Raw genomic sequence first — 22,212 nt, forward strand, 5'->3', positions numbered from 1 at the left:
CTTATTACATCTGCATAAATGGAAAATCAGGTTACATTGTTTATATTTCATTTTCTTTTTCAAATTGACATTTGAATATTGGCCACTCTACAGGGGGTTACAACTTTGAAAATTAAATGTCAAACAGCTTTTCTTTTCATTTTCATTTAGTCATAGAACGCCAATACAAGTATGTGAAAATGAAAATTGGATTATTTTATTTTCATTTTTACTCAAATATCACATACATATGTGGAAAATTACAGAATTACATTTTCATTTTCAAGTTACATAATCATTTGAATACAGTCCCCTATATGCTTCCATAGTTGAATGCTGAAGCCTGTTGTCATATATTAGTCTCACCACCTTAAACCAATGTGTGTATATATGTATCTTAGTTTCTCAGCATTTTGTCCTCATTAATCACTGTAAGTTTGCTTGCTCAGTCTGTGCTGCTGCTACCTGTTAATTACAGCAGCAGGGCCCATGAACAGCAACATCCTCTGTAATTACACCATCATAAACCAGAGGCTGTAATGAGAGTGTGGCAAATACATGCTGATTGGCACATTTACAGAGTACAATAAACATACACTTACACAAAAGTACAATATGGGGTGAAGTTGGGAGAATGGAGGGATAGATTGGATCATAAACATATTTTTAGAAGTGAAGTTTGTTTCCAAAGAAACAATCTGGCTACTAAGTTTACCTTGTCTGGTTACTTTGTGAATTGAAACAGCCCTTCAGGAACTATTACCTGGGTTGTCCTATGATTTGTAAAAGGCCATTTGGCCCCAGGGAAAAATTAGCTGCTGGGCCCCTTTTAACCCCTAGTTCCTCTCAATCTCTATCCATTTTGTACAGTATAGCTATGGTGAAATGCTACATGGCCCAAGGTCTGCTGTGTGGAAATGTGTGATATGTTATGAAATTGTGGACCATGTATCTGTATCTGCTTAAAGTTATAATCCTTAAGATTTTCATAAAATCAAACCTTTATGGTCGGGCATTTTTCAGCAACAGCCATCTAATGTATTTAGACTCAGCAATTACCACATATAGTAGTTTTTATTGTTAGTGGCGGACTCCGCCATTCCTGTTCAGGATTCATATTGCTCTCATACGGAGGAGGGGTTCACAGGAAGTGATGCATGCATGTAATTCAGCATTGCTGTATGTATTTCTATCTCACTGATATCAGCCTCACTGTACTGTTCACTTACCTACAGACACATCAGAACTGTATTAAGTTCCAGCTAATGCAAACCGAACATTTCCTACTACTGCAGCTTCAAATTAAAAGTGTTCAGCTGGCGAAACACCAAGTGGCCTTTGCAGTCACAGGAAATGCAATATATTTGTCACAGAGGTTAGTGCTGGCTGCAATAATTTGTTAAAAATGCATTTACAGGAGTGCCTTGTTTTGTTGTTTTTTTTGCATTTTGTGACAGTGGCTCAAAATAGGTTATGCCTACTTTGAACTTAAAAGGACCACTAAAATGTCAAGCTAAGTGGACATGATTACAAAGTGTTGGTTAGCAGCAGTTATACATTTCAGAATGAAAGTAATTACCCTAATTTATTTGTGCCTTTTTCACTGAAATCTGGTGTAATGATACTTACACAAACACACAACAAAAATGCTAGTTCCTTAGCTGCGCCTGCTATGGTTTCCTCACCGAGAGCCACTCTTCTGGGAAATATTTGTTTACTTGAACTTTAATCTACTCTCCTGTCATTTCTACACAAACCAGGCAGACAAACAGATTCCTATAAAGTCAGTGGCAGCCTGACTTCTTCACATGGTCAATCCCGTTGTGGAGGCAAAGCAAAGCAAGGCAAGTTTATTTGTATAGCACATTTCAACAACAAGGCAATTCAAAGTGGAGCTTTAAGCTTGAGACCCCTCCACCCCTTTCCACACATACAATATGCCCCGTAACCCTTTGGCCCCTGTTTAAAGTCTCAACACATGTTGACATGTGCAGACTTTTCCCCTACCTAACTGATCCCTTCTGATCCTTGCTGTTTACAAATTAAAGTCCATTGCTTCCCACAGCCCTGCCACTCTGTCTGTCTCACGTCCACTCATATCAACTCATATATCTTCACATTCATTTTCATATATACATACATTACTGTACAACACACTTATAAACACTTAAGTCCATTGTAGGCAATCAAATATGCTACTAAATAAATAGAACAAATAGAAACATAAACACAACCAAATTACAATAGCATAGACAAATGCTTAAAAATAAAAACTAAATGTTTTACTTACAAATGCATAACTTATCATTAAGATTTGAACAAACGTGTTAGAATATAGTATATAGACTATATTTTCATGTTTGTTTTATGAAGTATAGAGGGTCCAGTCCTCTTCAGAGACAAGGTGCATGTTTTGAACCACATAAATAATAGTTTAAGTGGATTCACATCAAAAGTATCCAGCAACCAAATATATCTCTGTGCACAGTTATTTGTTATGTAACTTGATAGACACTTAGAGTTGGTTTTATTTTATTTTAAGATGAGCTGAGCATTTTTCTTTAGCACAATTTGTATTTTTTATTTTTTTATTTTAATAAGCTGATACTGAAAATTGGTTTAACTTCTGTACAACACTTTCTTGATACAAAAGTTTGGTTTCTTTTTGGCATCCAGTATGCACAACAATAAAAATGGGTTCTTATGGATGTTTCTTTTTAGTATATTTTCCTTTATTGTATTTTATACCAAAACCACATGGCCATGTCCTTAAAAGTTAAAACATGTGATTAAAATTATTCCAAGACTGATTTTTGTGTCATACACACAGTGACATAACTCAGGACCTAAACCACTGAAACCACCCAAACTGTCACCCATCAAAGACTCACATGTTCCTACAGTCCTTTGACATAATTGCCCTTAAACACAGTGTAATCTTCACAATTGTACTGTCACTGACAAAAGACAAGGTTTGAAAAGCTGCATAACAGCCCACTTAAGCAGTTTGTGCTTGTGGTAAAGTTAACTTTCAATCTTGGGAAAATCATCTGTTGCTTGATGATTCCTTTGGGTACCAAGACTTTGTCTATGGTGGTACAGATGCAGAAATCCATATATTTACTCTGTTGTTGGTGAACTAACAATTTAGCAGCATCATGAAGAGAAATGTTTTGTTCATGGTGTTGTAACTGACAGCTGTATGTTATGACAAACCCATTTGGTTCTTTATCAAATTAAAAAAGTTGCTGCCTGAACTTCGCTGTACAATGGATAAGCAATACATTTATAAACTTTTGTAATGGTGAAAACTGATGTTTTTGTGTCGGATGCCTCCTCTGTTGATGTAAAACATGACCAACACACACTTTTGTTTTGTATTTCAGTTTTCTTTTTTATTGTGTCTCACCACTGAAATTGATACGACCCAAGTAGGCCCACATGGCATAATGGGCATACAGTTTTTCCCATACACAATGAGGACATCACGTGATGGTTTTCTGACCAGAGCAACAAGTGGATTACTTCACAGAATTCCCAATTCCAAATATCCAACATAATAAATGAATAGCAAACTATTTTGAAACTAGTTTGAAAGCATTTGTGTGTGTTTACTTAATTTGTTTCCTCTCTTTTGCATGTGACTTCTCAAAAATGAAATTTTTGAATATTGTTTTGATGTTACAACTGACTTATCACTTCATTAAAGAATCGGCATCTCAGCGCCATTCATTCTTAAAACCTTCAACAGCCAGTGTAACATTCAACAGAAAAAGAGAAACTAGAAGTAAATCATTCTGCTGAACCTTTGCTCTAAATTACAAACAGGCTAAAAAGGCTTAGGTTTTGAGATGACGAATAACAGATTACACTTTGTGGCCTACTTTGTACTTAATCTACGTTTTTCACTTCTTCAACAAGTCTAGATTCTAAATCAAAAATGAAACCATTTGGCTGTCAAAGCAAAAATGACAATGAATGTTGAAACCCCCCTGGCTTTGTTCAGGACGTGGTTTACTTCTGGCCTGCAAAGTGCTTGTTGAAGATGCCCTTGGCGGTCCCGAGGGCGGCGTCAGCTGAGACAGGAATGTGAGGTGTGATGCCAGCTCCCTCCCAGGCTGGCCCGGCGGCAGTGTCGGAGTGGACTGTGGGGATGCTGAGGAAGATGTCAGTCTCACCAACACGGAAGGTCTTGGGTGGGTGGGAGGCCCCGGCGGTGGTCTCTCCGATAATCATAGCGCGGCCGAGCTTCTTCATGATGTAAACGAACTCCTCAGCGGCGCCGGCAGTCGCTCCGCTGGTCAGGATGATCAGGCTCTTTTTGGAGCCATACCTTGTGCCTGAGGAAGAGGATAAGATGGAGGCAGAACTAAAATTGTGAGGTAGAGAAGTGATGGGTGGATGTGAGAAGGGTCAACTTTGAATTGAAGGAAGGAAGTGGCAAGGAGTCATGGATGGAACATAATGGTATGATTAGGGTAGTGAATTATGTAAAGAAAGGTGAAGGGTGGTAGCAGGTAGACGTTATCACACCTCCCTTCAAAAGGATGCAGAAAACAGATTAGCAAATACAGCTTTCTTGACAACCAAAGATGCCTTTAATAGTGACTTGGCCTACCAGGACAACTTTAAAGACCCATCACTTATTCGAATAAGAATGAGGCATTACATCCAGACAGCTTATTGGGGGCCAATTGGACAGTTCATCTTAAAAAGTACAGATTCCTCTATGTTTTTGTATTCTTCAACCTGCATGTAAGTGATATTTGGCAATTTGGGGGCAGCGGAAACACAATGTAAACACAACACTGGTCACCTTTTAAGATGATATGAAAAACTTGTTAGCAAAGAGTTGATCATTTCACACATCCAGCAGATACAGGACAGTGTTAGCATTCATTGTTGTGTTTCTGGCCCCCTGCGGGAATGTAAGTCCAATATAAATTTCCTTTTAGCTCTGTTTATAGTCTCCACCAACACCTGAGGGAAATACCTGGCTCTTCAGCTGATAAATGCTCCTCTATGTTCACCAGCTAGCTGCTAACTTTGTAACTATACACAATGAGTAAAATACAATGACTTGATTTTTTTGTTTTGTTACCAGTGAGCTCAGGCAGGGTCCGGAGCTCTGTGGTGGTGCCGGATGGTCTGTCGTACAGCTTGTCCAACACAATCTGCTTGTCGGCATCGAAGAAGTAAGAGCAGAAGCCTGAGATGGTTGTTGTTGGGCCACCAATGTTGTTCCTGCATAAACAATTGCAGAACAATCACAGAAAGGATGAAATGATGAAATTGAACTTGGTGTCATCTCATCCTGGGTGGGGTGTGTTTTTTAGTAAGAACTTATGCTCAAGTGAGTTTACTGAACATAAATGATCCTGCCCACCTTTTTCTACCAAGATTCGGTTAATCATCTAGATCTGTTGGTGGTCCATATATTAAAATGATGTAGATTATCAATAAATAAATAGATAAATCTTCAAAAAACAACACTAAACTTTTGTGGACTAAGTCCTCTATATTTAGACATGGACTGATGAGCTTTAGCAGCTTTAGCGCATGATTTGTTTTCCAAAATGGACACACTGCATTTTGAATAGAAGCTTTGTGAGCAGGATTACCCACCTGAGGTCAATGATCATAGCATCAGTGTTGACAACTTTGTTCCAGACGTGCTCAACAATAATCTGGGCGATGGCCTTGACCTCCTCAAAATCTCCGAACATGTCAAAACGCAGGTAGCCGATGTTGTTCTCAAATATGTCAGTGTGGAAGGAGACTTTGATCAGCTCAATGTATATCTCTGGAGAATAATTCTGTGGTAGAAGAACAAGCAACAACTCAGCATTTGTAATATAAACATGGCCAATATGTCTCACTTAAAGTAAATAATAAAAAGAAATTTGGAAATTTTCACACATATATTTCACGTACTAAATATATTTGATTTGCTACATATTACAAATGTTTCCCAATGTATAATATTGATAGCATGACACATAGACTAAACATTTTTATCTACTGCACTGCAAACTCCTCTGTGTTCATTTGACTTTAACAGCTTAAAAAACATTTTGACAATTCCATTGTTTATTTACTCCACATCTTCACATCAGTGTAACCAATACGTTTAGAAAAGTTTTGAACACCAGAGAATTTTTAGCTCTATCTTTAACTCCTCAATAGAAACTTTTGTCAGTAAATAATAACTCAAGTGACAATGAAAGATGCTTTCACAAAAGCCAATAATCTTGTACAACGGTCTCACCATGGGTGGCAGGGGTGGGGTGTTGCTAGTAGTCTTCAGACCCTTGTCCCCAGATAGTTTCTTCAGGTCAGCAGACAGCTTCGCCTCTAGACTGTCCTTGGAGACAACCATAGCGTACTCGCCGTTTGCCAGGAGCCCTTTTAACTTTTCTGCAACATCAGCCCCGATATCTTCAAAGGCGTAGTTGTCAGCAATCAGGGTCGCTGATCCCTCAATGATCGCTGGAACTTGGACACGTAGATTGACAATTTTGATGGCTGTAGCGAGGGCGTCCTCGGCATTGACCTCCACATCAGGGGTCACACCTGTAACCTCCCAGGTGGAGCCGGTGATGGGGTTGATGGACTTTGCAGTTGGCACGGTAATGTAGAAGTCAGTGTCGCCCACTTTGATTTTATCGACTTTCACAGAGCCCCCGGCGGTTTTCTCGCCCACAATGGTGGCCCTCTTCAGGTTCTGGAGGCAGTAGGCAACATCCTCTGCAATGCCCTTGGTGTTTTTGCTGGTGAGGATAATGAGGGGTTTGGTAATGCCATATCTGTCCCCCAGCAGTGTGGACATAGAAAACAGCTTAGTGGTGGTGTTTGAGGGACGGTCATATATGCTGTCAATGTGAATCGGAGGCTCGGCTTCAGTGAAATAAGACACAATGTAGGGGATTCCTGAGATATCACCGCTGCCGGTGTAGCGCAAGTCAAAGATGAGAGCTGAGGTTGGCAGGATTTTATTCCAGACCAGGTCTAGGAGCAAAGGGCCAACCTTGTCAGCAACCTCCTCTCCAAGGATGTGATCGATCCTCAGGTAGCCAATGTTGCCCTCCAGGATGTCGAGCTTGATCGAGGTCTGGAGGATGGCAATTAGCTGCTCAGGGGGCAAGGGTGGCATCTTCGGGGTAACCACAGGGACATAGCTTGGCTCAAAGGAGACCATCAAGCGTGGGTCACTGACTGTGGTCTGGACTCCAGCACTGAGGACATTAGCCAAGGTTTCACCGTCTGGGATGTTGAGGACCTCCGTGTTGCTGCTGGCGTCTTCAATTGCCTCCTTCATCCCCACCAGCTTCTCTGGTGAGCAGTAATTGTCCATGACAATTTTTGCCATATCTATGATGAGGCTGGGGGCAAACGAGGCATGGATAAAGAAAACATTTCCCAAAACTAGCAGAGATGCCACCAGAAAGAGAGCCTTTGCCATTTTTGTCAGTTTAGTCTCACAAAAAGTGAGTAGATGGGAAGTGGAGGTTGTTGAGTCGAACCGAAGTTCTTTGTCTAATGGCACTGTATTGGCTGCAAGGTTTCTGTTAACACACACGTAAGAGGATTTGCCCCACAATAAACCTCTAATCGCATTATCCTGAGTACTTCTGTAAGGCAATAACAGCCTAGCCAAGTAGGTGTAGCAACAAGGGGGTGCTGCCAAAGATGCTAGTCTTAAATGTATGTAAGATATTTTGAACACCTATTTAAAGCTACCTGTGTCAAATACGGTAAACTTTGTAACTGACAAATATCTAGATCGAGGGTGGTGAAAATATCCATCCTGCTAGAGTAAGTCACTGTTCGCTTATTAAGTCCCTTGGTGTCAGTTTTTATATGTGGAAGTCATTGATGTGTGACTTTTGTGCCATTTTTGAAGATGAAAACTGAAGAAAATATGTCAAAACTCATGATGGCCATATAATTCAACACAAAACTTAAAGCTGATGTGTGGCCTACTCATTCATTTCTTCACGGTCAAAGCGGCATGTTCCTGTTAATGTCTGGAAAGTAAATCAAAAATAATTCAGAACCACTAAATTCTTTTATTGTTTCATAAATGGTGCACATTTAATGGCAGTTGTTAGTTGGTGGTGGTTGTCTCCTTTCTGAAGGGAGATTCAGTTTAGGTTTGTTTTGTACTTGCCCCCTCTGCTGGTGGTTTTGTAGGAAGGAACAGAAACATAACAGCATACTGAAAAAACACAGTGCAAAGAAAATAATAATCAAGAGATTTAGCAAAGAAATGACATATTATCCAACATAACGAAATACATCTACATACTTTTACATAATGATCAAATCATTTTTCATGCATTAATATGGGTCAACAGAATATTTACCCAACAACACGTGGCATTTAAAATGTAATCAAAGGAAATAACAGAAAATATTAAAACAGAGGAGAAAAAGGTAACTTTACATGAGATAAATGAAAATATGGGGTGGGGTTGGGAGGTATAAGGTCATCATATAATAAAAAGAGTGCAGTGTTATTCATGAAGTAATTTAAGAAACACTGATGTTTGGTGCATTATTATTTATTGGAAGTTGTTTTGTTCACAATACTTACTCACTGTTGACACTGGCTATTGTAATGTCAACAGGTTATCAGACATTACATCCTCCTTACCATTTTTAATGCCAGGGTAGATAAGTAGATTTGAGGTTTGATCCTATCTACAGCTAATAAGTTCCCTCTTGTAATGAGATAATACTCATTCAGTACAAGTCTCTCTGGATGAAGGCATCAGCTAAACATCTTGAATGCAAAAGTAAATTTTATAGTGGAGACAGCTGTCTGGTCTGTGATTCTGGGGGATAATGTAAATGTCAATCAGATACAAGTTGTGGAGGACCAGCATTTTGTATTAAAGCTACCTATATTAATATCAAATTTACAAGGATAGTTTTCTTCCACTGTCTTATGAAAAGGCCTCTGAAACCGTACATAGACTATGTGACTAAACCTAAATTCTTCATGTGACCTCCTCTCCAGTTAAATTGTATCAAAAGCTCTGTGATACATTATCAAAAACATTACTCATTTATTAAATTTCATTACAGGATGTTTTATAGGTGGTCAGTGGGCCTCATGACTGGTTCATATGCAACATTGACTACGAGGTCACACATGCCACACATAAAACCTTTGACACTGAAGTGGTGGCTAAACCCAAGACAAATTAACTATTAGATTTCTCTCTCTTTAACAGCCTTGCTGCTACGATTCTCTGTGCTACAGGAAGAGCATCATTGGCCTGGGCAATAACATGAGGCTCCACCCCTGAAACGCTCCACACTTTCCCAGTGATTGCACTCAACACAACCTGGTTAGGGATGGAAGCATACAGGACGCTGTCCCCGATCTGATAGGTTCCACTTGATAGAGACCCTCCAATTGTTTGCTCCCCAATGATTGTGGCTCTGTTCAGGTCCTTCATAGTGCGGGTGAACACTTCGGCTGCTGACCCTGTCATGTGACTGGTGAGGATGTAGACGTCCTTGGAGGACCCATACCTTTGACCCCTGACTTGAGGCAATGTCGTGACCTGTGTCATGGTGGTTGTGGTGCGGTCGAAGACGGTGTAAAGATGCTGCAAAGGTTCAGCATCAAAGAAATAGGTGCACAAGAGGGGAATTGCTGTTGAATACCCACCGGTGTTGTACCTCATGTCAATTATGAGGGCATCTGTGTTTACTATCTTGCTCCACACTAATTTTATCATCTGAGGCCCAATGGCTTTTACCACCCCTGCATCTGCCATCATGTCAAACCTTAGATAGCCAACATTACCTGGCAGAAGCTCAAATTTAAACAAAGCGTCAATCATGTATCCCACTTCTTCAGCAGTAGGGATCTTTGGGGCGTCATGAAGTGACTCAGGCTCAACATCGCAGTGGAAGACATGGAGGCGGTGATCACCTGAAGTCTCTTGGAGGTCTGTCGTCAACTGAGATGCCAAGGATTCAAAGTCAACCACTGACCGGTACAATCCATCATTGAATTTGCTCAACAGTACATTGCTGACCTCTAGTGCGACTTCATAGATTGCATAGTGTTTTTCTAACAGTTCCCCAGTTCCAATTATGAGGGACCTGAGCCCTCGGTGAAAATCTGCAATCTCATGAACGTGCTCCACAGCTTCCTCGGCTAGCACAATGGCATCAGGGACCACACCACCTCCCAGCCAGCATTCACCATTGTTGTCTAAAAAGTTTATGAAAGGAACAGTGATGGCAATATTTGTCCCCTCTATTTGAAACGTCTTTGAGTGCATCAGGGTACCAGAGGTAATTTCCCCAATGACTGTGCCACAGTGTAGGGACTGTATCAGGTAAGCAAACTCTTCACCGACGCTTGCTGTATAGTAGCTGGTCAACACGTAAACCCCACGTTTGGAACCGTAGGTCGGGCCTGTAATTCGAGGCAGAGTGTCATATTCTGTTGTTGTGTTCTGAATTCTGTCATATATTGTGAAAAAGTGATGCTTCTGGGAAGCGTCCTGCAGATAGGACAGTATAAGGGCTAGAGAGGTAGAGGATCCACCAGTGTTATAACGTAGATCAATAATCAGGTTATTAGTGTCTTTGAGGGGCTCCCATACCTTTTTAGCCATAAGCTCTTCTAGTTTAGCCCCTGCAGACGGCTTGACAAACGTGTCAAAGCGGAGATAGCCAGTATTGTGTGGGAGAATTTCCACTTTAAATGTTGTATCAACCAGTGCTCCTAATAATTTCACATCATCTGGAACGTTGTAAAGCTCAGAGTCCTCCTCTACTATGGCAGCATTGTCTTGTGTGTATTTGATGATCAGTCGTGGATCTTCAGACACAGTCTGGAGGTCGTGGTTGAGTCTGACTGCTAGGTCCTCCTCAGATACGACAGAGAATAAGTCTGTAGATTGCAGATGTTGAAGAAGAGCTGAAACTCTGTCAGTGAAAGCATAAAACCTCCAGATTATGTCGGAGATACTCTGCACAATTTTTGGAATGGCACTCCTTATAGCCAGAAGGGACTTGGCTTTTGCGACAGCTTCCTTGGCAACAACGTTGACTGTTGGGGAAACGCCAGTGACTTCCCAGCTCTGGCCTGTGATTGGGCTGACTGATCTCGCCACAGGAACTGTTATGTAGAACTCTGACTGAGCGATCCTAATCTTTTGGACTTTTACTGACCCACCAGCAGACCGTTCCCCGACTGTGATGGCCCTCTTTAGGTTTTTTAATGCATATGCCACTGCCTCAGCAGCCCCCACGGTACGCTTACTGGTCAAAATAATCAAGTCTTTCTTCTTTCCATACTTTTCCCCCATTACTGATGGCATGGTCCACAGTTCCCTGGTTGTATTCGAGGGCCTGTCATACACAGTGTCAATATGAATGAGGGGCTCAGGGTCTGAGAAATAGGAGATTATAAAGGGAACTCCAGACAATTCTCCAGCTGTGCTATACCTGAGGTCAAGGATCAATGAAGATGTTTGAGCAACTTTGTCCCAGATGTTGTCCCTCAGCAGAGAGCCAAGCTTTGCTGCTGTCTCCTCCCCAATGATCCGATCTATCCGCAAATATCCAACGTTGTTGTCCAGGATATCCACCTTTACAGAGTTTCTCACCAGCCAGATCAGCTGCTCTATGGGGAGAGACGGCAGCATCGGTGGCATCACTGGGACGAATTTGGGCTCGTATGACACAGTCAGCCGCGGATCGTTCAGTGCCCCTTGTATTTCGACTGTGAGCACAGCTGCCAGGGTCTTCCTGTCTGAAATCTGCAGGATTTCTCCACTGTTGATGGCTTGCTGGATGGCCTCCTGCATCCCAACCAGGTTCTCAGGGAAGCAATAGTTTTCCAAAAGAATCTTGGCCATTTCTAACACCAGGGCGGGCTGGAATGATGAGTTGACAGATAGAGTACATAGGAGAAGCATCAATAGCAGTGGTGGTGTGTGTTGCGCCATTGCCAATGTCTTCATCGTCATCACTGATGGAAAGAGAACTGTGCTGTCTTCTCTTTCACTGGGCTATGTTAGTTCATTTGTCTGTGTTGAGAGATGGCGATTTTTGTGGGAGGGAACATTGTCATTGTCAGGTTTTTTGGACAGGAACAGCATCAACGTAAGAGGCTTTTGTCCCCAATAAACCTTTAATCGCATTATCTGTGGTGCTTCAGCCAGCAGACAATAACAGACAAAATTAAAATTGGTAAATGGAGCCTGTGCAGTTTCTTACCTTTTCCCACACAAACCCAATGCATGTTTGGGTTCTTACTTTTTGATTTGATTTTGATTCTTATGCAGTTGCTTTGTCTTTGTCCAAGGGGTTTAATGTACTTGACACAATTTACTATTACTTACAATTACACAGTAGTCTTATTTAGGCTTGAATTACAGTCAGCATTGTTTTCCAAATTCACCATATGTTATCTTATTTATACTGAAACCACCTCTACTTTTCTTTTAGATATAAAACTTGATCGAGGGACAGGTGAAACACGTGTTCATGGTGGACTGATTGATGCGAAAGCCTGATCAGAAACTCTCACACTCCTTCTCCCTCCCTTTCACTTTCTCTCCCGTGTCTGTTATGAAAGCTTACGGTGGTGTATTTTGGTGCGGTTGGTAGCTTTAGGGGTCATGTCTGGGTCGCTCCACTGGTGACATAATTACACAGTTTGTGGACACGTGGCAAAGCCTTCTTAAAACACATGCAGGATCAGAATTGGGTAAAAAAAACACACAGTCTGGATATAGGAACAAAAGGTTGATTGGAAAATCTTTATCTGGATTGAATGCTGAATTATTTGCTTACTCTCCTTTTTCTCCTGCCTTGCTATTTTTTCATAGTATTGTTTCCCATGCTTAGTTTTCTATATTTTTTAATCAAAAATGACACCTTTTCATTTGGTGGATATTGTAACATTTAATTCAAACTCTATATTTGCTGAAGTGTTTTGTACGTTGAGCTTAAACCTGACATCAGTAATGATTTCAATGCAGGACCCCGTAAGACCCTGATCCAGACAATATTGCAGCTCAGAATGATGTAGCCAGACGTCATCTCCTTCAAAATGCTAGACGGTGCTCAGCTAATCTTAACATCTCAACTATTAATACTACCTCATGCCTTACATAATACAAAATCCCCTTTGCCAATGCCCAGGACACCGATCAAGATTTTTAAACACAATATTCTGTCATACTTTGCCCTCGTGTATCATATGTAAGAACAGGTTACAGCAGTGGTTTGGATATTGAAATGTTTTCTGAAGGAAAGGCTGCTCTGTAGGCCAAGAAAAGCTACACTGTAGCTATCCCAGTAAGCTAGTCAGCATGCCCCATTCAATTTTGCCTTAAAAAAGCACTGAAGTGCACTTTAGCATCTTTTAAATCATTGTCTGGCCCACAACTTTACCGATCCACTCTCATCAGCGTCTTTTCACAGAAGGCAGCTGTTTTCAGCATAAATTCTTTTACATCTCTTTTTAAAACTAATTTTTATAGACTTGCTTTTATGTGATGTTGTCTTCTTATTTGTCTCTTTATTGCTTTTATTGTTTCCATTTGTTTTTATTTCCATTGTCATGTTTTTCATTGTCTCTTGTCTTAATTTTACCCTAATTTTGTCTTGCTCTGTTTGGCATTTCTGTCTGGCTTTCTGCTGTTATATTGCCTTCTGGGTTGATTTTTCTGCTTTGACTTGTCTGTCAAAGCACTTTGTATACTCTGTATACTGATTTTAAAGGCGCTATATAAATAAAGTTATTATTATTATAAAACCCCACTATATGCTACCTGCCCAGCACCAAATGGCAGACAAAGTAAGCAACTAGCTTGTAAATAAAGTGGAGCATTTAGCAGCTAATTTAGCAGCTAAATTAATAAAGCCCAATATTTTCCTCAGGAGTTGGAGGAGAGCAGAACAGGAGTAAAAGGAGAGTTATTATTGGTCAGGTGAACAGAAATATGAATGCTAACATTACTCTGTGTCTGCTTGATGTGTAAATAAGCCTTTGTTTGCTAACATATTAGTCATTTCAACTTTATATGGTGATCATTTGTCAATTTTGTGTTTACAGCTTGTTGTGAACCCAAGTGGACATCTTACAAGGCAAAAGTCACCTGAGCCATTTCTTGGCTCTCCAAAGACATTAAAATGGGATTGCTTGGCTTGTTATTGATGCTATATTGAGACAAGAGCAAGTTTGGGTTACCCAGGAAGGACGCACAAGTGTCTACATGAACTTGCCCCCTCATTGGTCTTGTCACAGAGGGTTTAGCTCTGATAAGGATGTATCACTGACTTTAAATATTTACAAAGCTGACAATGTACATTAAGATGAAAAGGTTTGGATTGGCTGGAATTTGTGTATTTTACTTATATTTGAGCATAACATTTAAGAGATAGGTTCCATGTACATGTTGGTTTTTCCTTCTTGGCCTCTGAGTGGTTTAACTGCGATCTGACTGTCCTCTAACAACAGAAGTTGCAAAAGTGCATGTTCCTGTCATGTGAGGAAATTTACAGACAAGCAGGATTTAGCTAATTCAGGATTTGCAGCGTGTCTTGGATGGTGTGAATAACATGCCCTACATGCAGATATGCAATATTTATAACCTTTTACACCTTACAAAATAACAAAAACGAAACAAAACAAAAAACATTTGAATCCACAGGATTCAATATAAAAGCTACAAGAAACAGTCACAAAGTTAAAAGAAGAGTACAACATTAAACTTTGTAACTCTTTGCCCCTCATGACATTATAGAATTATAAACGCTACTATACAAAAGGTCACTAGCCACTTTCAGTATTTCATCAGGCACATGAATTTTAGTATATAAGTAAGTAGATGCTGAAGATACTTAGCCATTGTCCACGTCTGAGCCAGGAGAGAACAACTGCATCAGCCTAAACAGAGTATCATCTGCTTTAGAGTCATTGGACCCTTTACTGACAGTGCCTGTCGCTGCTTAAGGGATACAATGACGCACAGCTGTTTTCACTATTATCTAACAAGCTGTGGGATGCAACTATAATTTACTGCATGGATTCAATAATCCCAACTGCTGTTGGATTTATTTCTTGGTGAAAAACATCCCAGAGAAGTTTGTGTTTGAAATGTAATGCTAATTCAAATTTGTAGAGATTCTTGGGAATAATATTTATATATAAATAGACATCAAGTTCCCAATTAATTTCTTTGCCTTTCAAAAGTATGAACATATTTTTTATTTCCTCAAAAATGTATAGCTATTTTAAAGTGGGAGTAGTGGGAGATATTTTCTATTGGCACTGTGTCTTGCCAATGATAATACTGATTTATTTATCTGCCTGTAATCCTGTCAGTCTGCAAAGGGTAATGGTCCTCTCAGAAGTGATTGTCTCCCCCTGGCTGCACCCTGGAGCTTCAGCACCCCATGTCACAGTAGCAAAAGTGTAAATATGATGCTTGAATTCCATATGGTGGGTTAAGATATTAGTACTGTGTTATTAGTGACATCTGTGCTTTCAAAATGTATGCTGTGAAAAAGGCCTATTCTAGTGTTTGTCAACCAACCACTGCAAAGGGACAGCAGGGCTGTCAAATAAAGCGCACCTGCACTCACTCTGATCCCCAATCCAGTCATCCATTATATAGTCACCCCCCCTTTTCACTTTATGTTGTCTCATTATCACTAGATACCAAATTATTCTGTTTTTACAAGCAACTTCCATTCTTATCATATCACTTTATCTTGTTATATCATGAAACTGTCTCATTATTTCACAGAATCAACAAATCTCATTAAAACAAACTTTTCTCATTAAAACATGATAAGTTGGTATATTGTTATAACACGAAACTTCCATATGGTGTTAAAGCAAGAAATTAAATAAATTATAAGTGAAAAGTTGTCAGTAGAACATCTAATAAATTCTGGAAAGACTTTTTGTTTTACTGAGATCTGTTTGCTGAATGACCACATATTCTTCTTATTCAAAATAAAGTTCAGGAATAAAAGTAAGCAAACAGTACAGTTAAAGTTAGACGGCTTCAACAGATAAGTTTGTGAAAGGCAATGCTGAGTTGTATTAGTTTGAAGCTGCAGATACAAGGTTTTTAGTGCCAACTGAGGGAAGAAAAGCAGTTACACTTGGTTTAGCTGTGGTGGTTTTATGCTTCTTGGTACACTATAGTCACCACTGGCAGGCAAAAGAAGTAGGAATTGGACAGAGAAAGACATTAAGTCATGCCAAAAAGTTACTAAATGCAGTAAAAGCAGGGTGATGTGAGTAGACGAGATAAGTAACTAAAATTGAATTTCATTTTGAGACAAGATTTTTATTTATTTCAGGGTAGGAAAGCCTCAGAAACAAAATGTAGACATCATGAGACATACAGTACAATAAAAACTCTCCACTGGAAGCTAGACAGTTTGACAGACTACTGCTAAATATATATTAATATAAACAAATTACACAATACTACAATGGTAATGTACAGATTTACATTAAAACGGATGAGCAGATGAACAGCTGTGATTAAATGTCACCCTATTAATGCCAGCAGGTCATTTTATTTGTTTTACAAACATCACATAACTAATGGAACTTTAGCAATATTTTTTTTAATCTTTCACAAAAATAAAAATGGCATTTTATAGTAGTTGTAATAATAACTAAAGATGTCCATTAACCAATAAAATGTATGCACTTTTAAATTTTTAAATTTTTTTGTAACGTTTTACATACTTTTTGCTCTGTTTTACATTATTTACTACATAAAAATACAATTCTATTAGTTTTGTTAAAACACATTAGACCAAGATAGTGTATGGGCAAGCTTTTTTATGTACATACATCCAGTATTAAATAAAGTGTAAAGATATCTGTTTCCTTTGGTTTTCTGCTTGGTGGTGTTAACATGTTAAATGCTAAAAAAAAAACAGTTTATAACATAAAGGCCACATGTTTCATTAGAAATAATTTCAGCACAAGCATGTACAGAGGAAAACACAAAGAGAGGTGTAATTGACCTGTTGATGGTTCAGTGTTATGCTGCATTCCAGACGTATCACTATTTTTAAGATTCAAACTTTTTGTTAGCAATAAATTTGAAGGAATAGCATAAACTGTAAATGCTACACAGCATTATGTCATGCTATGTGTGTCAAAAATATATGTACAGTATATTTAATTTCAGCAGCGCATGACCTTTATTATATTCTTAGCCATGCTAGCAGAATGGCTCTAGGGATGGCAATGTCGGTCTGTTGGTAGGTCAGTCAATCAGCTCGAACTTTTGTACAGACATTCTTGGTCCCCAGAGGATGAATTTGAATAACTTTTAATAACTTTTCATCTAGTGCCTACATCAGGTCAGAACTTCTTTTGGTCCAATACTTTAATTACCTGCAAAACCAATGACAGTCCCATCGACCTTAGCTGTGCTTTGTGTTTAGGGCTGATTAAAGCAATGCTAGCATGCTAACACACTAGTAGGAGGCATCCATGTTTCTTCTTAGACCTGGGCTACTTTCCCTCTATTGGACCAATGGCATGAACATTGGACTGACTTGAATGAAATGCAGCATCAGAACCACTGTAATCACCAGCGCTACCACCAGAGCAAACCGATTCTCTCTGACTACCTGCAGCCACATTCTGCCACCTTCATCTCTTCATAAAGGTATCTTATAGTGAGGCGTCCGTTCTCCTGATACATGACTGTGATGGGGTCCAGTTTGATGGGGACGCAGCACGCCATGTTGGCCTTCTTGGGGTCCCTGATGTTGATCAGCGTCTGGATGAGGGCGTGTTTTGACGGGGTCGATTCGTCCGTCAGTGGGTGGTAACACAGGCCTCTACATTCAAAGGCGTCATATTCTGGAGGCGCCACGATCCAGCTGTCCCAACCAATGTCTTTAAAGTTGACCTTGAGAGAGGTTCGGCGGCAGTATTCCCTCTCTGCCTTTCTTTTCTTTCTCCGTGGATGCGGAGCCGCCAGGATCTTGTTTGGAAGCTGATCTCTTCTGTTCCAGTCGGCACCCGAGTGCATGATGGTTTCTTCTTCGTGGAGGATCATCTCTCGTAATTCCTTCTTTGTTTCCCTCCTCCTGCTACCCAGGTCATCTGAGAAGATTATTAATGCCGCTGAAGTGTTATCTCCAACAGACATGCTCATGTTTAAACAGCCTGCTCCTTCTTCCCCACCTTTAGAAGCCCTGCAGTCCTTCCTGTCCACCACTACATCAAAAACAGTTGCTCCATGGCTCGACTTGATCCACCTCTGAATAGCTGTGGTCACATCCAACGTCTGCCACGTGCTCTGCGAGCCTGTCACCTCTTTGCCAACAAGTAATTGGGTCGTGGATGTGAAATCATTGTAATCCACTTCATAGACTTTGACGGTGGCCTTGAAACTGTCGGAGGTGACCCTTGACCTGGGATCTGGGAAGAAGAAGAGCTGTAGTTCAGCAGTAGCGATCTTTTCATGGCTGGGTATGCTGATGTTGAACTGCAGCCTGTGCTTTGACTTTGTGCCATTTGTCACAGAGAGAGTGATATCTGTTGGAGAGACATGGAGAGGTCAGAGGGTTTATTTGAAACAGCTGGGATTTGCTGACATTGGGTCAAACGAAATATATTTTTAGAAATAAGTATATGCATCCATGGTGTTTGTTTTGACTTGTGTCCTTCTTTGGTCAAAAGTGTAATTACCAAAAAATTCTTTTTTTTTTTCAGTTTTCTGCCATGACAGTGTCCACTACATTAGTGTTCTCCAGTGGGTGTGAATTTTGTTTCCCAGCTGACAATGGTGATATCACTAATGGATAGCTGTAGCTTTTTGCTGTTTGCTCTATCTGTGATCTGAGCACTCTGTATGTTACTGTGTAATTCCGCTAACACTACACTCTAAATGCAGGACGAACACTACACTGAGTGTGTAGGAGCTGCCAATGACAATAACATGACGTTAGCAAACTCCACACGGAAAGTGAAAGCTAGTTAGCCTAGCTTGCTAGCTTTTACTTTCTGAGTGAAACACAATTGGTCCTCCCAAATGTTGAATGTTGAAAAGGTACCGATGTCTGAATTTGCTAACAGTTAATCAACGCTATATAGGCTTGCTGAAAAGAGAAAAATCTTTTATCAGTGTTCGTAGGCTACAGGGCTATGATGCGCTCCAGTTAGAAGTGCACCACCTCAAAATGCCCTCCCAGAGGCTTGAATCTTAGACATTATGTCCAAAAAGTCCTCTTTTGAAAAATGGAAAATTATGCACAATAGCCGAAATAAAATTTTTGATTACATTCTTACACAAAAGGGTCTAGAATTCAAATTTCTGTTCAACTTGTGAATCACTATTCAATAGGTTTCTTTTTTTGTTGTTGTTTGTTGCTTGTTCTTGTTTGCTTGTTGCCATTTTGAGGAAAAAATACAAGCACTTCAGTCTTTGGAAGCAGTAATTAGGCTATCATGGGACAATAAATTACTGTATTGCAAACATTCAATGAAAGAATGCGCTGGGATACTTTAGAGCAGTGGTTCCCAACCTAGGGGTTAGGGCCCCCCACAAGGGGTCACAAGGGGTCACAAGATAAATCTGAGGGTTTTTTTTGTTGTTGTTTTCTTTTGTTTTGTCTGTGTTCCTGTCTCTATCTATTCCTATGTATTCTGTGTCACTATCTCTGTGTATGTACTGACCCTTGCACCAACATTTTAATAATAATAAAATAAATAAATAAATAAATCTGAGGATCTGTGAGATAATTAACAAGAGAGGAACCTGAACAAAGAATAATTCTGTTACACAAAGTTACAAAGTTATGTTTATTTTTGTTTAGACTTTCCTTTTAATTTTGACAGTTTAGCATTTTTCCTTTTTGAGGTCACAAGTAGACACTGATTCCTTTTAAAGGGTTCACAGGCCAGAAGGGTTGGGAGCCACTTGTTTAGAGCTTTATATAACACAAAAAGAACCCCTAAGTGAACAATTTAACAAATAAAAAATGTGCCAAGAAAATGCTAATGCAGATTTTCCATCCATCCTTTTTCTGTAGCTGTGATGAGGGAAAAACCTCTATTCTGTCAAACGTAGACAACATTGACCAGCTATGTAAACGAGATAACCTAAACTATACATTTGGCAGGTAGCGTCTCCTTCTCCTAAACTAGACAGAAGATTATTGCACATTGTACTTCTCTCATTTCAAAGTTATACTCTGTTCATGTACCTTGGATAGTGAAGCTTCGTATGACATCAGACTGGGGGATTGCCGAGCTGTCCGTGGAGTACTTGTTGTAGAGTTCCATCATGAACTGAGGAGGATAGATCTTGCTGTGCTCCTGAGGAACATCCGACAGGTTGAGTTTCCTCAGAAAGCCCTCCTTCATGGATCCCAGGAGGTTCTCCATCCTGGAGTTGGTGTCTTCCTCCTCCACAAGGTCCTCCTCTGACAGCAGAGAGTAGAGTCCCTCAGGGTCCTCACTCTGGATGTCATTATTGAGAGGTTTACAGGTGCAGGCACCAATAGAAACCACCAGACTCAAACATACCTGGAACAGGAATGATTTGGAAGTCTGCATTTTGAAATGAGATTCTTTCTTAGCCACTGAGCTGGCACAAGCTTTACCTTCTTCCCGGCTTGAAAACAGACTTTGCGATGGCAAGGATTGAAAATGGAGATCCCCAATGCAAAGACCACAGTCCTGATGTCCGCTCCCATGCTCCCAGAGTAAACAGGGGGACTTGTGTCAACCAAAATAGTAGCTTGGCCATGCTTATCACTGCCATTGATGCCTTCTTTTAAGCTTTGTTATCATTAGAGGGCTGGCTGCTAATGAAGACACTGTAAACACTTGACTGCGATAATGAGGGAAACTGTCAGGTTACTGACAAGCAGACATTTCCATAAAATGCCTTTTCCCAGCTTGAGGGTGAAACTGTTGAGGCCAGTGGAAACAAAACACTTAAAAGAAGCAAAACAGCACATTGCATTCTTCACCGCCATCATTGCTACATATTTCTTACAGGTTTTTTAACTTGTATCCAACTACTATACTGTACATTGCAGATCATGCACATGTTCCAGATACCAAAATGAGATCAAAATGTTGATCCCTTTAAAGGTAGTGATAAGGAAGATACATTTTGACAGACACAGAGTGTTACAGGAATATGCAATTTTCAAGAGAAATAAGCTTATTAAACCAGTCAGTGACATGGAGCAGTCACTTAAAAATTATAAATTTAATTTCACACACTATGGACATTTGAATACAGGGCTTTAAATTTTACTCCACCTATAGCAGTATGTCACTGGTCAGATATCAAGTACCAATTAATTAAGATTAAAGGTGTATTCACATTATCCCGTAAAAACAGCTTTTGCACACGCTTCCTCCATTTTTGTGTATGTGGATGAAATTTGTTGAATTTTGACATTGGGTGCAGCCAATCGCTGTTGACCACTGCTTGAACTGAAAGATGGATGAAAAATTAATTTCTTGAGTTTCCAAGTTTCCAGAACAGTACAATAAGAAATTGATATAACGAGAACAGACAAAAAAGATATTCGCTTCGCGAAATGTAAGTATGCAGATGCAGCTACCAAGTTCTTTACAAAAACTCTGTTTGAGTCTCTGAAACTTTACATTAGCATTGTATCTGGCGTTGTTTAGTACAGCGGCACCGGTATACACGTAAACCTGTAAACACGCCTTAAAGGTGCTTTCAGACACCACGGCTGCCGCCCAGCAACGTCAATGTTCTGTATTTTGAATCGGCACCGCAGGGTACAACCGATCCTACCAGCCTGTACACTACATGCTGATGCTATTTACCTAGTATAATCGCATCATGCTTAAAATTGAGGAAATGTTTAGCAATATGACATGATTAAACACACAGTATGTAAATAATAGTATATATATAGTATAATCCTTCATCCGGTTAAAATATATAGGTAAAAACGACCAAGAGCCATAAATCATAAAAAAGAATCATAAAAACTGGATAAAGAGTCAATTTATGACAGCTTCTGGCAGACAACCATAATGCTGATGCATGTCCAAAGGGGATAGGACGCCATCAACAGGCAACCAAATGAAACGCATAGTTACCTTCATTAAAATTACGTATTTCTCTAGGTTTGAAAATTGTTGGAAACATTTGGGATAATTTAAGTACACAATTTAACAAAATATATAACATACTGTAGGTCTAG

At 39.8% G+C, this 22,212-nt stretch overlaps 2 protein-coding genes across 3 annotated transcripts; both read right to left on the bottom strand.

Moving 5' to 3' along the window:
* Positions 1-3,352: 3,352 nt before the first annotated feature.
* Positions 3,353-11,975, bottom strand: rbp3 (retinol binding protein 3). Of its 2 annotated transcripts, XM_044178754.1 has the most exons (5): positions 9,297-11,975; positions 6,248-6,559; positions 5,605-5,795; positions 5,081-5,223; positions 3,353-4,319 (listed from the first exon to the last, which is right to left on the bottom strand). In XM_044178754.1, exons 1-5 carry the CDS (start codon positions 11,973-11,975, stop codon positions 3,994-3,996), a joined length of 3,651 nt encoding a protein of 1,216 aa, XP_044034689.1. In that variant the 3' UTR covers positions 3,353-3,993. The 2 variants fall into 2 exon arrangements, with proteins under 2 accessions (XP_044034689.1, XP_044034688.1); XM_044178753.1 differs by lacking the exon at positions 9,297-11,975 and having other exon boundaries at positions 6,248-7,513.
* A 4,241-nt stretch (positions 11,976-16,216) lies between these two features.
* gdf2 (growth differentiation factor 2) lies at positions 16,217-20,766 on the bottom strand. Its single transcript, XM_044179587.1, has 2 exons — positions 20,221-20,766; positions 16,217-18,550 (listed from the first exon to the last, which is right to left on the bottom strand). The coding sequence occupies exons 1-2, from the start codon at positions 20,570-20,572 to the stop codon at positions 17,631-17,633; spliced, it is 1,272 nt and encodes a 423-aa protein (XP_044035522.1). The 5' UTR covers positions 20,573-20,766; the 3' UTR covers positions 16,217-17,630.
* Positions 20,767-22,212: the final 1,446 nt, after the last annotated feature.

This window comes from Siniperca chuatsi, linkage group LG20 (assembly GCF_020085105.1).
Source record: "Siniperca chuatsi isolate FFG_IHB_CAS linkage group LG20, ASM2008510v1, whole genome shotgun sequence".
Taxonomy (NCBI): domain Eukaryota; kingdom Metazoa; phylum Chordata; class Actinopteri; order Centrarchiformes; family Sinipercidae; genus Siniperca; species Siniperca chuatsi.